The sequence below is a fragment of the Ostrea edulis genome, chromosome 3, assembly GCF_947568905.1.
Source record: "Ostrea edulis chromosome 3, xbOstEdul1.1, whole genome shotgun sequence".
In the NCBI taxonomy this organism is placed as follows: Eukaryota; Metazoa; Mollusca; class Bivalvia; order Ostreida; family Ostreidae; genus Ostrea; species Ostrea edulis.
The window spans coordinates 66,595,843-66,611,116 of NC_079166.1; the positions used below are offsets into that span (position 1 = coordinate 66,595,843).

General features: G+C 35.2%; 1 protein-coding gene across 6 annotated transcripts in view; it reads left to right on the forward strand.

Moving 5' to 3' along the window:
• Window positions 1-14,324, forward strand: part of LOC125676088 (potassium voltage-gated channel subfamily KQT member 1-like) — a 53,860-nt gene extending 39,536 nt beyond the window's left edge. For all 6 annotated transcript variants that reach the window (XM_048913985.2, XM_056158617.1, XM_048913986.2 and 3 more), the window contains exons 7-15: window positions 1,643-1,771; window positions 1,883-1,993; window positions 2,649-2,744; window positions 3,116-3,329; window positions 5,223-5,361; window positions 7,002-7,077; window positions 7,841-7,935; window positions 8,433-8,541; window positions 11,982-14,324. In XM_048913985.2, coding sequence (XP_048769942.1) covers window positions 1,643-1,771; window positions 1,883-1,993; window positions 2,649-2,744; window positions 3,116-3,329; window positions 5,223-5,361; window positions 7,002-7,077; window positions 7,841-7,935; window positions 8,433-8,541; window positions 11,982-12,083 — 1,071 coding nt within the window. In that variant the 3' untranslated portion in view covers window positions 12,084-14,324. The remainder of the gene's footprint in view (window positions 1-1,642; window positions 1,772-1,882; window positions 1,994-2,648; window positions 2,745-3,115; window positions 3,330-5,222; window positions 5,362-7,001; window positions 7,078-7,840; window positions 7,936-8,432; window positions 8,542-11,981) is intronic.
• Window positions 14,325-15,274: the final 950 nt, after the last annotated feature.

Genomic DNA, 15,274 nt, shown 5'->3' on the forward strand with positions numbered 1-15,274 from the left:
TTGTCGTATCAATCGATCATCAGCCTTGAATTCTATTTATGTTTTAGGAACAACCACACATCCAGTATTTTGAACTATATAATATCGGTAATTTCGCTTCCATCTAACATTTTCAAACGTTGGCGTTGTCATGTGGTGTTTAGGTCTCGTGTGTGTTTGAATAAATTAGTTTTTGGACGAGCGGGGGAATATTGTTTCTTAATATTAGGAAATATAATAATTTCATTCTTTTGTAAATATATTCGGCGAATTCGACAAACTCTATTGCAAATTCGTATCTGTAATTAATGGGTATATACTCATTATATAACCTCATTTCAAAATTCTGATTTATAAGTTAAAACATTGTAGAGAAAAGTTCGGAAAACTGCATTTGGTACAAAGTCCCATAAATCTCGTAAAAATCATTTCACTGTGACGAAACTTAAACTTGAAGTGTCAACACACAGTACTTAGTAAACCACATCCCAAATTTCAGCTTCCTAAGTAAAAAAGATCCCGGAAAATATAAATTGAAGTTCATTTAGCCATGAAAAGTTCAAAGTTTTAGAATCTTGGTTAGAATAGGTCAACCGTACCAAACGTGAACTTTGATCTGTATGATCTAACTTGTGACAGAATGAAGGACAGGCCAATCGGAGTAGTCCCCCTTCGGTTCTGCCAGTAGGGGACTAATAATTTGTTGAAAAAAAGATTTGGAGAAACATAAGGAGATAATTATTATCTTTGTCAACGATGTATTTTTATGTTCCTTAGTTCACCTGCCAAGCGACTGAATTTGTTTTTTGTTAAAAGCAGGCAAACAACACGTAACACCATGTAGAAGTGAACAAATGTCATTTATTGAGTAAATGATGAAATGTAGTAAACTATGATTAACAAGTACAAAAATGGGGGTCAGAAAAGGAGTACTAAATAAAGAGTATTACACATCTTAGATAAAATATAATCCAATCTGATCCCCTGCACCATAATGGTATTGCAACAAGATGTACATAGGAAAAAAGGGGGTCAACCAGACAAGAATAAGAATTGTACAGTATACATGTATCTTAGGTTGATCCCTCATAAACCTAATACAATTCCAAAACAGACAAAAATGCTATAAACAGCTGTCCGCCATCAAAAACAAAATGACAAACAATAGTAACATTTTTAAGACGCCCAATATCACACATCTCCGATATTGATGGAATATATATATATTTAAGACATAAATTTTATTTTCGAAAATACACGAGGGTATGCACTGCGACCTCACGCCGGTATAATAAAGCGCTTCAAAGTATTCCGGTGTTAAGAGTTGAAGTTCATACCCTTAAGTATCCGTAAAAATGAAACTTATTTCTTGTATTTTCTACTGTTATCTCTGTGGGCATTACTAGGGGTAAAAGGTGCTGTATCTATCAAGTAGTTCCGTTCTGCTACAATTTCATGGTGTAATGCCTATCATTACAATTTTTAAAAAAAATATCAGAGGCAAAAACTTTGAAAATGTAAATAGTATTTAATAAACTGTAAATACACATTGTTCATGTCCCATGAATACATATCATTGTAATAGTATGGACCACATACATACATGTAATTGCCATGACTGATTTTACAGAACTCGTCTGACTTCGGTATCTTTTGCTTGCAGGAGTTGATCACGACTTTGTATATAGGGTTCCTTGGTCTCATCTTCTCCTCGTATTTTGTTTACCTCGCAGAAAGGAGTGACAAGAGGAAGGATTTCAATAGCTATGCTGACGCCCTCTGGTGGGGAGTTGTAGGTATTTTTGATGTGTGGCGCTTTACAAAATTTAACCAAACAAAATACCATCGATATGAATCCATTTCATTGTAAATAATGTAAAATGTAATAAACTTCTGTTTTTAGATAACTGTGATGACGATTGGATACGGGGACAAAGTACCCCAAACATGGGTGGGAAAAATTGTAGCCTCTTGTTTTGCAGTCTTTGCCATTTCCTTCTTTGCTTTGCCTGCAGTAAGTTATTATATACATGTACCGTGTTATATTTCTCAGCTATGGAACGTTAACATATTTTGTTTAGCTCCGATAAGACTTTCTTTTATACTTCAAATACAAACTTTTTATCCACTTTTGTCAATAAATCATCTTTACATTTTTTTGAAATTGTATTAAAAATATTTTTTGGTATCTAAAGTCACGAGGAAATATTCAACTGTAGTCGCCATGACTTCCGGTTATTGGAACATTATATATACAATTTATACAATTACATTATAGAGAAAGTTTCTTCCTTCTTTTCATATTTTTTCCCCTGAAAGATACTGGATTTCTTTCAGAGATTATAATTAAAAAAAGAGAAACAAACTTATCAGTTTAAACGTGCAATTGAATTTATTTAGTACGATTACTCGTACTTCCACACAGTTCATCGGAATATCATCATTGTATTTCAAATTATTTTGATATTGCTAAATGTATCATTTCTGTGTACACTTCGTACACTGTGTGATTATTTAAATAATGGGACACTTCCCTGCTCTTGCTTGGACTTCTTTAATGCCCTTTTATTGGAAGAAAAGTAATTCGAAAATGATCTATTCTTTTCCACGAAATTCAATAAGAATTCGTTTCATCTTATTGTATTTTCCAATTTTGTTTGATTTTACAGGGGATACTTGGATCTGGTTTTGCTCTAAAGGTTCAACAGAAGCAGCGACAGAAACACTTTAATAGACAAATCCCCGCAGCAGCAACTCTTATACAGGTTCAGATACATAGAACACAACTACTAATTACAGTATTAAAAAAATGATATCGACAGTCCTTTACTTGTGAGGACGATAGTCACGTACAAAGACTATTGGATGGTTCCCGCTGTATATAATCAACAGTTTGTTCTGATGATCTCGAAATAAATGCTGAAGATATTTCTTTCTTACCCTTTTGATCCGTTAACGAGATTGCAAGTAATGGAGGCTAAATTGACCCTTTTTCTGTTTTTAATGTCTTGGCTTCTCCTTTGCTGTCGCTCTCTGTTGCTATATATACTGAACATGAAGTGATTCGTTGAACTTCGTTTTGCATATTTGCTCTCAAATAACTAGGAAGCATGCATCCTATTGATTTGTTTTGCAGTGCGTATGGCGCTGTTTTGCCGCGGATCCGTCACATCATTCGGAAGCCACCTGGAAGATCCATATCCACGACGCGTCCAATGAGGAGAATATGCTGGCGCGCATGGCTCGACGCGCAAGTTTGACTTTAAGAAAACGACGGTCCTCAAGGATGGATTCCTTAGGCAACCATTACAGGGAGAGCATGTCCTCTGTTTGCACTGAGGATAAACTAGGTATAGATTTTAATTTCCCTTTTAGAAAAAAAAGTAGACAAGAAGGGTCCCACAAATATTACACGTAATAGAATTTATTATTGCAATGACAGAGAGGAGCCATTAGTTCTTTTTCCCAAATAGGAATTTTCATGTTCTAAGTGTAGTGAACTTAGTGGGGAGGTATGTTGTGGCCTTAGAACCCATAGCAAAACAAATCCTTCTTCGTCTTCTCTTAATGGTTAACTGCCCAAGTATGATTGTTCAAGACATCATATTCACAACAGAAGTGACGATGGACGACAAACTGACAGACGACCATAATCTGTGGGTATCTTGCTTCAATACTGTAAAATATGAAAGTGTATAGAAAATAAAACTTTAAAAAATATTGTGTCACAATGAAAGTGTATTAAACTAAGATTGGAGACCCTTTTTGAGCTCGACCTTTAACCTCGGGATCACAAAATATGTATGTCTCCTTCTCTATTCATCAAAATGTTTAGATATATCCCCAGTCGAAATTGACATGAAATCATAAAATACGAATGATCTTTCAGGGAAATGCTATTTCTTTCTTTACAGTTTATTTTCCAGGGGGCCATGTTTGTCCTACTCTCAGTTTTGCATTCTTTACAGGATGTATGGAATTGATCACTGTTCGTTACCTTCACCTTTCATTGATCACTGTTCGTTACCTTCACCTTTCATTGATCACTGTTCGTTACCTTCACCCTTCATTGATCACTGTTCGTTACCTTCACCCTTCATTGATCACTGTTCGTTACCTTCACCTTTCATTGATCACTGTTCGTTACCTTCACCTTTCATTGATCACTGTTCGTTACCTTCACCTTTCATTGATCACTGTTCGTTACCTTCACCTTTCATTGATCACTGTTCGTTACCTTCACCTTTCATTGATCACTGTTCGTTACCTTCACCCTTCATTGATCACTGTTCGTTACCTTCACCTTTCATTGATCACTGTTCGTTACCTTCACCTTTCATTGATCACTGTTCGTTACCTTCACCTTTCATTGATCACTGTTCGTTACCTTCACCCTTCATTGATCACTGTTCGTTATCTTCACCTTTCATTGATCACTGTTCGTTACCTTCACCTTTCATTGATCACTGTTCGTTATCTTCACCTTTCATTGATCACTGTTCGTTACCTTCACCTTTCATTGATCACTGTTCGTTACCTTCACCTTTCATTGATCACTGTTCGTTACCTTCACCTTTCATTGATCACTGTTCGTTACCTTCACCTTTCATTGATCACTGTTCGTTACCTTCACCTTTCATTGATCACTGTTCGTTACCTTCACCTTTCATTGATCACTGTTCGTTACCTTCACCTTTCATTGATCACTGTTCGTTACCTTCACCTTTCATTGATCACTGTTCGTTACCTTCACCTTTCATTGATCACTGTTCGTTACCTTCACCTTTCATTGATCACTGTTCGTTACCTTCACCTTTCATTGATCACTGTTCGTTACCTTCACCTTTCATTGATCACTGTTCGTTACCTTCACCTTTCATTGATCACTGTTCGTTACCTTCACCTTTCATTGATCACTGTTTGTTACCTTCACCTTTCATTGATCACTGTTCGTTACCTTCACCTTTCATTGATCACTGTTCGTTACCTTCACCTTTCATTGATCACTTTTGTTACCTTCACCTTTGTCATATACAATATCCCGGTATAGGAGCAACGATTTGTCTTTTTATAAAACCAACGTCATCTCGTGAATGGCAGACGCGACATCTTTGTTTGCATTTTTTTTCATTATTAACATTAGAGTCTTTTGGGTCATTCTATTTTCAATAGATGTAAGTACATGTACGATTGTAATATTTTATGATATGCGACTTGTTCAAATGCTTTTTGTACTTAATTAGCCGGAACACCTCGAAACCCGCGGAGGGATTACCAAAGGCAGTGTTCTGGTTCTAGTACGTATCATTCCAATAGCATTACTGGGGATACCTACATGGATGACAATGATTATGATAATGAAGAGGCAGAAAAAGTAGTCCAGTATGTATTTAAGGAATTAGAATTTTCAAATTTTACAGATGATGTACATAGGTGCATGGTGTTAGTATAAAGCACATTGTGTGTGTGACCATTCTGCGGTTTTAATCTTAACAGTATTACTCATCTATCTCATTTTTGTGGTAAGATACAACAAATAGGTCTTTGTTTGTTTTGTTGCTCTGCGTCCCTTCTAGAATATTTCACTCATGTATGCACGTCTCCAGGTTTAGATGAAGTGCTACAAACACAGGTGCTTGTGGACAGGACTTCCGGTACCCCCCTTCTTTTATTTTTAAATGTTCAATTCCTTGGGTATTTCGGACGTATTTTTGATAAAATATGTAACTTCAGAGTTTATCTATTTCAATGGAATACACAAATCTCGCATAGAAACCGTTTTTAAAAATGGCATATCACCGATCATTATATTATGATCGGTGATATGACATTTTTAAAAACGGTTTCTATGCGAGATTTGTGTATTCCATTGAAATAGATAAACTCTGAAGTTACATATTTTATCAAAAATACGTCCGAAATACCCAAGGAATTGAACATTTAAAAATAAAAGAAGGGGGGTACCGGAAGTTCTGTCCACAAGCACCTGTGGCTACAAATATTGAGTTATGCGTGACGTTCACAGCCGTAACAGTAAGGTTTCTTTCTCATGCTAACGCACAGTGGATATCGCTTGGCGAAGCAACACTCGCTTTCAAAGTTAAGGTGTGATGCGATGGTGGGATCAAGAATCGGGAACTTCCGGTTGTAAAGAGAGCACAATGTTCACTAGGCTATCTCAACCTAGATGAATACGTCTTGTTGAACCGTTTGATATCTTATACATGCATACCGAAAACTAAGAAATGCATAAAAAGTTTTTATTTCTATTAGTTTTCATGCGGTACTCCTCAGTAGCAACAGCCGTGGGGTACACAGTCATCGGCAGTATTTGTATTAATAAATTTTCAGGAATAGTGGCAGTTACCAGGGTTTTTTTCATGCCTAGAATTTAAGTGTAATACCTGAGATGAAAAGTAGAGGGTTGACATTGTTTTAAAGCTTTAAATTAATGTTTGACATTCAAAATGCTATGGCGCTTTTCTAAGGGGGATGGACAATGAAACAAAACCATCCCCAGATAACGGGACAATGACACAGCCCCGAAATGTGTTGTCATATTCTTCACCGTTTCATGCATCATTTTCAATGGAATTCTTAAACATAAATCAAATGCACGATAGTGCCATCCTAATGAATTGCACATTACCATAAACAGAAGAGATGGATATTAACAGATGAATTGGACATCACACACTTGTCTTGTTAAAATCGCATATCGGTGAAATAAGACCTAGAAAAAAATAACAGACTTAACGAACTCGTGTTCTTTACGCAACGTGCCAATCTATTAAGATTAGGTCGTTTCATGTTTCTTGTAAGTGTAGAGTGAAAAATAAATGCTTTTCCTATAAAGTCTCCGCGCTGACGTGCTGTTGAGTAATTTACTATCGCTTGTCTTTGGACGATGATGTAATCAGCATTGTATTGAACATCCAATTTTTCGGAGACCATTTCTCTGTTGCACCGATTCTTTTTCCCAAACTAAATTGAATGTCATGTAAATCTTCTATTCTCTTCAGATTAACAGACGCACACAAAACAGCCATTAGGGTTATTAGAAAAATCAAATACTTCGTAGCCAGGCGGAAATTCCAGGTATTTATTTCTTTCGTCATATAAATTTATTGAACATTGATCATATTACATGTATATAAAAATGGCCAACTTTCAGTTACCATAGTAACATCTATATTTGTAGGTGTATTTTTACGTAATGAATTTTGGATTTGCAAGCCATGTCGATCAAATAAATGGATTGAAAGCTTAGGATCGTATTCAATTTGATTTAATTAAACCTACTATTTCGGTAGAGTGCTTAGCCAAGTACATGTACACATGTATCAGAAAGACAGTATAGTTAAGATATGCAGTAGAATTGTTTACTGTGTAAAAACTCTCATTTTCGTGTATCTAAACTGCCCACGAAATCAAGAACCCAAGAACATGTTTAATATATTTTCTAAAGTCACTAAAAGAAATTAGTGCCCTTACAATTTTGGACTTTAATTCTTATGATCACTTCAATTTATTGTGTACGATGTCTAGACGAGTAAAACATGCGTAATTTTCTTTCAACTAATCTAAGATAATGTTTTTAGCTGTTTTGGTTGAAAAATTGGTATTTGTTAAAAGTAGATTTTTTTTTATATCTTTGTAAAACCACCATATTGTGACGTCATTTTCCAAGAAGATGAATCAGGAAATAAAAAGGCATTACGTTTTTGAATATTTCCACAAAGAAATTAATAAATATGATATAAATAGAAGAGTCTCAAATTTCAGGACTAGAGAGGTTTCTTTGACTTTTATGAAGACTGCAGAAACCATTATCGTGGGTATTTTTTTTCTATTTCGACAGCAAGCACGTAAACCTTATGACGTACGCGACGTGATAGAGCAATATTCTCAAGGTCATTTAAATATGATGGTCCGAATCAAAGAGTTACAACGAAGGTAAGATTAAGGTTTTTGTTTTAGATTTTGATACAGGGTTTTGAGATTCTGACACTGTCGTTGAGGTGCATGCGTTTGATAAAAGAGTAAGCTTATAAAGAGGCATCATGACTACCAGAAATGATAATAAAAACCAAACACAAACCAACCACGGTTTGCTTTCTAAACGCGTTGCTTTGAACAAGAGTATCGGAAAACGAAAAATAAAAATAAAAAATGAAAACTTTACGTTTCATGTGTACAACTTTGTTTTAGAAGTCCAAGTTCTTTACGAATTTAAATATTTACATTTCCCAATTCATAAAAGTGTATGACACACTACTGATTTCTGTACTCAGACACATGAATTTAACAATCGAAATTTATAGCAGAATCTGCAAGGTATATATTGAATTATTCTGAGGGAAAATTATGTTTGAATTTTTCAATATGATTTTAATTATTATAATAACAGTGTGATACACATTATATTAATCATTAATACTTTGATAACGTAGGTTAGACCAGACTCTCGGGAAACCCAGTACGTTATATTCCAGTGGATACCATAACAAAGAGCGGGAAAAACTCACCATCAGCGCAAGGATCGTTCGATGTGAAAACCAGGTAATTAAAAGTCTTACTTAAAATATCACTAATCAGAATTGTTTTAAGTGCGTGCTAATACTAGACTAGAAGTTAAAATTTTAATCAATTTTCTCATCAGGGAGATGGTTTAAATCAATTTTCTCATTAGGGGGTTTAAATCAATTTTCTCATTAGGGAGATGGTTTGAATAGGCTTATGGCTGATGATCAGTTATAGTCTCACTATATTTTTGTTTACAATATGGAATAAACTATCATGGTTTGAATTAAGACTGCAGAAGGTTGTATGTGGAAGGGTCGTAATGCCTTCAATGGAGAAACAGATTATACACTAGCTACATATATAAGAATATACTCAGTGCCAATTTCTTTCAAATCATAATTCCTTAAGTAGAAATGTTTTTTCGGTCACCTCCGTCCTGCTTCACTCACGTGACATACTGCGATCCGTATCCATAAGTCGTTCGTAAACGTTTTGACAATTCTAATTTTTCCTCTAAAGTTCTTGAACCAATTTGGATACAGACCATATTTGGTTAAAGGGGGAAATGTGAATTTCATGGTCCCTGCCTGCACGAGTCCTTGTGTGTTTGTGTGAGTATGTGTGTCATTAAAACCTTTAGACTATTACAATATTTGAAAATCATAGAGCATTTAGCACTTAAACTATGTGTATAGCCACAATGAGATCTGTATCGAAATTGTACAATTATTGGTCCGTAGCGCAACTGGACACGAGAGAACCAAACTCAGTACATACAGCAATACATGTAACGTACATATGTATGAAAAACCGACGGGTTCAATATTCTATCTTTGTAATTATGTATTTATTGTTCCTAAATGCGCCATCGGTTCAATGTAAATGGAAAAATGTTAATCGTTATCTTGACATTTGTAGTGCACAACGGTATATTCGTCATTTGAATTGCGTAAGATGTAAATGGAATATATGTTTGTGTAGATGCGTAACAAGTGAATGGATTATTTATTTAATGTAAATTTGAAATTGGATCTTCGCCTCCCGTAGTTGAGCATTTGCACATTGTAGTTTGTTAAGCCTATGAGAGTTGTGGTAAATGTTTGGTAATCCGTCCGATGTTAGTTCGACATTCGCATTTGCGCAATTCAACATTTGTAAATTGTTCTACCATTATGACGACAGAGGGCGCGCGCTACATCGTAAACCAACAAAAAAGTTTCTACGTCGTTTGGGGGGGGGGGGGGGGGGGGTTATTATGTCTATCTTTGCAAAAAAAGTGGGGTGGGGGGGGGGGGGGGAGGGGGCTAACCCCTCCCTAGCCCTCCGGTTCCGACGCCTATGGGTTTTATATTTGTAAACAAAGTGAATCAGTTTTCATTTACCAGTTGTTTTCATTAAATGACAGCCAACCTTGAATGTAACATATTTAATGTTTTTATGTAATAGACCAGTCGGGCTATTTTTCCATAATTTTTACTAGGCCAGGCCATAAAACCAGTAGCCTGAGCCATGACCTAGATTTGAATTTTACATTATTTCCACAAGCACTTGTTTCGTATCTGATCACCCCCTTCTTTTTTTCTCGACAAGATAGCTAATTCAATTTCAGACACCCCAATTTCAAAACTCCTATTTTTGTTAAAAATGTATCATTAATCAACATTACCGGGGGTATTTTGATATAGTTTAATTTGAGATACTTTTCTCTTGTCAAAAAAATTGTTCCAGTTGTCCTCTGTCAGGCCTCTTTATTGTAAACCACTCATTTTGTATGTTTAAAGCAGAGAAAGAAACATCTTTTTATTTGATAGTCTATGTTAGATGTTATTTATAAACCTTGTTGGCCACATATAGAGTCCTTGTACATATATGTAAATATACGCTTCCTAGACTATAAATATTTAGAGGATGTAGAAGTATTCTTGCACTTAATTTTTTACTCAAAGCAAACACGAGAATAGAGGGGAAACAACTGAAAATCCCAATGATACAGTTAATTACACTAAAAAAGAGTAACAATTCCATTTTTAGTGTAACAATTGCCCTGTTAGGGAATTGTGTTCAACCTTTTAAACAGTCGTAGTAATGAACCATCGGAATATTTTTTCATGATTGATTATCAGTATAATCGGACGCACTATAATTGATTAATAATCGATTAATTTCAAGTATTAAATTTGTTATTATTGAATGAAGAATGAATTGGTAAAAAAATTGAGGTGATTTCTGAAATGCATTTTTGATGTATTTTTTATCATTGGATTCATTTATCAAATTAATACTTATGAATTAGTTACATTCACAGAAAATAAATCAAGAAAGCATGAGAATAAATTACTTAAAGTTATATTTTGATTAATCGATTATCAAAACTTTCAATAGATTATCTATAATTGGGGGTAATTTTTCTATTAATCAGTACATCGGAGGAGGAGAAACTCTACTTATGATAAACAGAAGGAATGAAACTCATAGTAAAAATATGGTATGAATTTGCTTATCGAAATATCTTCCTTGCACAAAATAAAATAATTTACCTCGGACTTCGAAAGGCCGGGAAAATAATAGCTCCGAGGAAATGTCACATAAACTGGTCCTCCAATATGATTCTATAGTCTGTTTCCCAAAAGATTCGATGTAGCACGCCCCCTCTGTCGTCATAATGGTAAAACAACGAACAAATGTTGAAATGCAGTAAACGAATAAGCAAATTCGAATATCGAACTATCATCGGACGGATTACCAAAATATTTTACTGTAACTCGCAACTGCAATGTGCAAATGCTCAAATACGGATGACGAAGATCTAATTTCAAATTTACATTGAATAAATAATGCATTCACTTGTTACGCATCTACACAGACATTACATTCCTTTACATCTTACGCCATTCAAATAACGAATATACCGTTATGTACTACAAATGTCAAGATAACGATTAACATTTTTCTATTTTACATTGAACCAATGGCACATTTAGTAACAACAAATACATAATTACAAAGATAGAATATTGAACTCGTTGGCTCTCCATAGTAACGAACATGGATTCCTCTACCTAAACTTGTGAAATTCATGATCCCTGGGTCAAAGGTTGCGGTGTTTAAACGGGGTTCTAGAACACTGACGATACACTGTTCTTAGAGTTTGAATGAGAAAGGTCATCCAACTCCTCCATTAAAATTTCCACAGTAAAGTTCGGTTTGGGATAAGTGACACTCGGGTAACTGTTAATGGAACTTCGGTAATCGGAAAGGAACATTTTGAGTAATTCCGTGTGGGGACCTTCATGCATCTCGGGTACATCTAAAGCTCAGGTGGAACAATGACACACATTTCAAGTGCGACCTAAATTTCATTAATACTAATTCTTTCTACGAACAAGGCTAGTGATGTGGCCCATAGGGCATTTGTCGGTTGTTTAAAGGTCTGAAAGTCTATTTTGTATTTTCTGAATTTTTTTTTTATTTTGCAGTTGAATAAAATGGACCAGAAATTAGATCAGGTTTTGTTCATGATAAATTCCTTACTGAAGTCAAAGACTGTGAACGAATATGCCCAGGAAGATGAAGTGTAAAGAAGATCACGTGGGAGTAAATTGACCTTGAACCTGAACCGTTTCGCTTTATTGGAATCTATTTCATCTACAATTTGACATGGGTTGTGATTTTCTTTTTACATTCATTCATATTTTGCACAATGGGTGAATGTTTATGTTGTAATTTTTGCACAAAAACAGTCTATCAATCAAAGTGGTGAAATAAACATTGTGGAATCTCAGGAAATGTATTACATGTCTAAAATATTTCAATGCAGGTATTGTACATGTATCGTGGAGATTGTGCCAGGTTGAAGTCTCGCTAATATAGACAATTCATATACACTTGTATACCATAAGTTTCATCGTTATTATTAAGTGGTTTTTTTGTTTGATGTCTGTCTGTCAGTCTGCAGTTAACTCTGCCCTACACTGGTAAACATATTTGACTTCTTTCAGAAGAGGTAGATAAAAGTTATGAATTTCTTGGTCTCTGTCCTCATGGAATAGGGGTGAAAACTCGAAAATTGTAATTGTAATTCATGAATTTTGTACGTCTTATCAATATGAAATTACTGGCCCCTGGATCAGGATTTCAGGTTTCAAAGTGATGCTATATTCTCGTTGAAAAAAACACTGAAAATCTTGCCTGTTAGACATATAGTAGGGAATCCGTGTGTTGGGTTAAAATAAACGATGAACCAAAAATGTAAAACTAAAAAAACTCCGGTAATAGATCTAAAGCCCCAAGGGAGGAAATTGTATAACCATGTATTTTCAACCCCGCACATCTATTGGAGATCCACGCTACAGATATACATGGATACATATTGAGCTGAAATCCGTAACAAAAAGTTAAAGTTAGATTTCCTGTTTTCTGGGTACAAGTATAAGTCACCATGCAGGAACTTGGGGTTATAATTGATAGAATTTAGACTGTATGACATACTCACACATGTTCTCTATTGTTAGCTGACAAACCTTTATGACCTTATACTTATAATGGCATTCTAGTGATTAGTGTTCCCGGTTCGCAGTCTGGAAGTCCTGTATTCGATTTGTGATTCCAGTGTCGCATCAAACTTAAGACATTAAGATAGGTAGTGAATGTACCTTCGTCAAGCAATCGGCATTTGAAGTAAAAGTCGCGAGTCGTTTGGTTATGATTTAAAATGGAGTTCCTGAGTCATGGTAGGTGCTGATACGATACAAATCCTCACAGCTACGACCTTGAACAATGGTTGTGACGATTCATCACCAGCAGGTGCGATCGCTGTAAATGCGTGAAAGATTTAAAATACTAACTTCCAAAATCAAATATCTACAGAGAATTCGCAAGTCAATATGGCACGAAATTTGTTTAGAAAGTGCATTGGGTGTGGAAAAAGCAATATAGTTGATAGAAGCGACATTTATCGCAAAGGCAGCATACCAGGTATGACTCCGAAACAGTTGTTCTTGCTATACTTTTCTTACGGAGAAGCATTTGGGACTCTTCTGAAATTGTCCTAAACCCAATACAGAAATAGTAGAGATTGATAGGCTAAGAATAATAATTTTAAAAAAGAAGAATTAAAACCACAAAAACCATCTTCAGACTGTCAAATCGTAGACGTTTACTTGAATAGGTCGAGGGCACAGTAAAACGGCACATTCTTTAGTGTACAAGATTCACAACTTTATGAAGGTGAGCAATGTGGCACATTTCCTCTTTTTGATTTTTTACACTAGTGTTAATGGATAGTGCTTGATTACCAATGTCTTCAAGGTGCACTATGACTGACACTATTCCAAAATATTTCGTAGACGACTAGTACCCCGATAACCTGTGCACGTCATACGATGTTGGACACTATGCAGATATACCGATTATCGTGGTGGTCTTTTGCCTTCACGCTGTGGGACAGGGGACCTTCACGCTCACTCCGTTCTTTTATTTCTAATTTTAGGTTCTACTGTTCTAGTTACAATTTGCATCCACCATGCATGTACATGTTTCTTTCAGAATGACCAAATAATATCTGACCATCGTGTAACACTGTGGTAACACTGTGTGGTTCAACGTCTGACGAAGATTTGGAAGGGATTATATTAGGCATTTTATCAAGAAAGTTTCATAAGACAGCAAATATTTTCTGTATGTTTTTGAATGCGAGAGATATTTTTACCGGGAGCAAATCCCAATTGTGTTATGTGTTATCAATTGTAATTTTAAAGACTTTTATATTTCCATGGTTACGTTGTCCACTGTTAAATGCCGTAATTAAACTGTACAACTTACGTGATCTCTTTCAATGTACAGCAGGTGCAATGCACACTTTGCAAATTTGATGTTTAGATATTTTTTCATATGATAATTGAATATTTTAAGATTATAAATATGGTAATCAGTCAATACAGAATATCAAAATTAAGGAAATACATATTTGTAAACATGAAATAGGTAAGATAACAAACGTTGATGAATTTCATAAATCGATAACAGGAAATACTCGGACCGAAGGTAGAACTGGTGCCTAGGAGTAAGTACCCCTGTTGACCGGTCATACTTGCTGTGACACTCTCTCATGATAAGATCAACAGGATGCTACTAAGCCCTAGTCAAAATTCGTATAAAAATCGGTAAGAAACGCATCGGGCAACATTCGATCAAACGACATGATATATTTGCAAACAAGATCATTATTTGCAAATAGCTGACATTAACGGAGACTGTTGAAACCCATGTAACATCAACTTATTTATCAATAGGTTGCATCGGTTAAGAAGTTGATCGTTCGCAATGTATGCTCTCGCGTATCGAATCAGTTGGGGGAAATAAACACTACAAGCTGGTGATAATTAAGTATTGCTATGCACTAGTAAATATGGGAAACTGACAATGGAGAAGCTGAAGCCATTAAGTTTGTCATTGACTTGAGCTGTTGGTTTGCATTAACGCCTATCTTCAGTAAAACATTTAAACAAGACAATCTATGTTGTCGTATTGGTAATTTCAAGTTCACTGGGATATATTGAATCCAATAAGAATAAAAATGAATAATGTTAGAATTTTTTTTTCATTTCAAATATAGAAAAACAAAGCATTTTTTAAAATGAAAGGTGATGGAGATCACGAATAGTGATCAATCTCATCAATCCTAAAAGGAATACAAAATAAAGAGTTTGGCAAACACGGAACAATGGATATACCAGAGGCGGAATCAGGTGTTTAGGAGGAGTAAGCATCC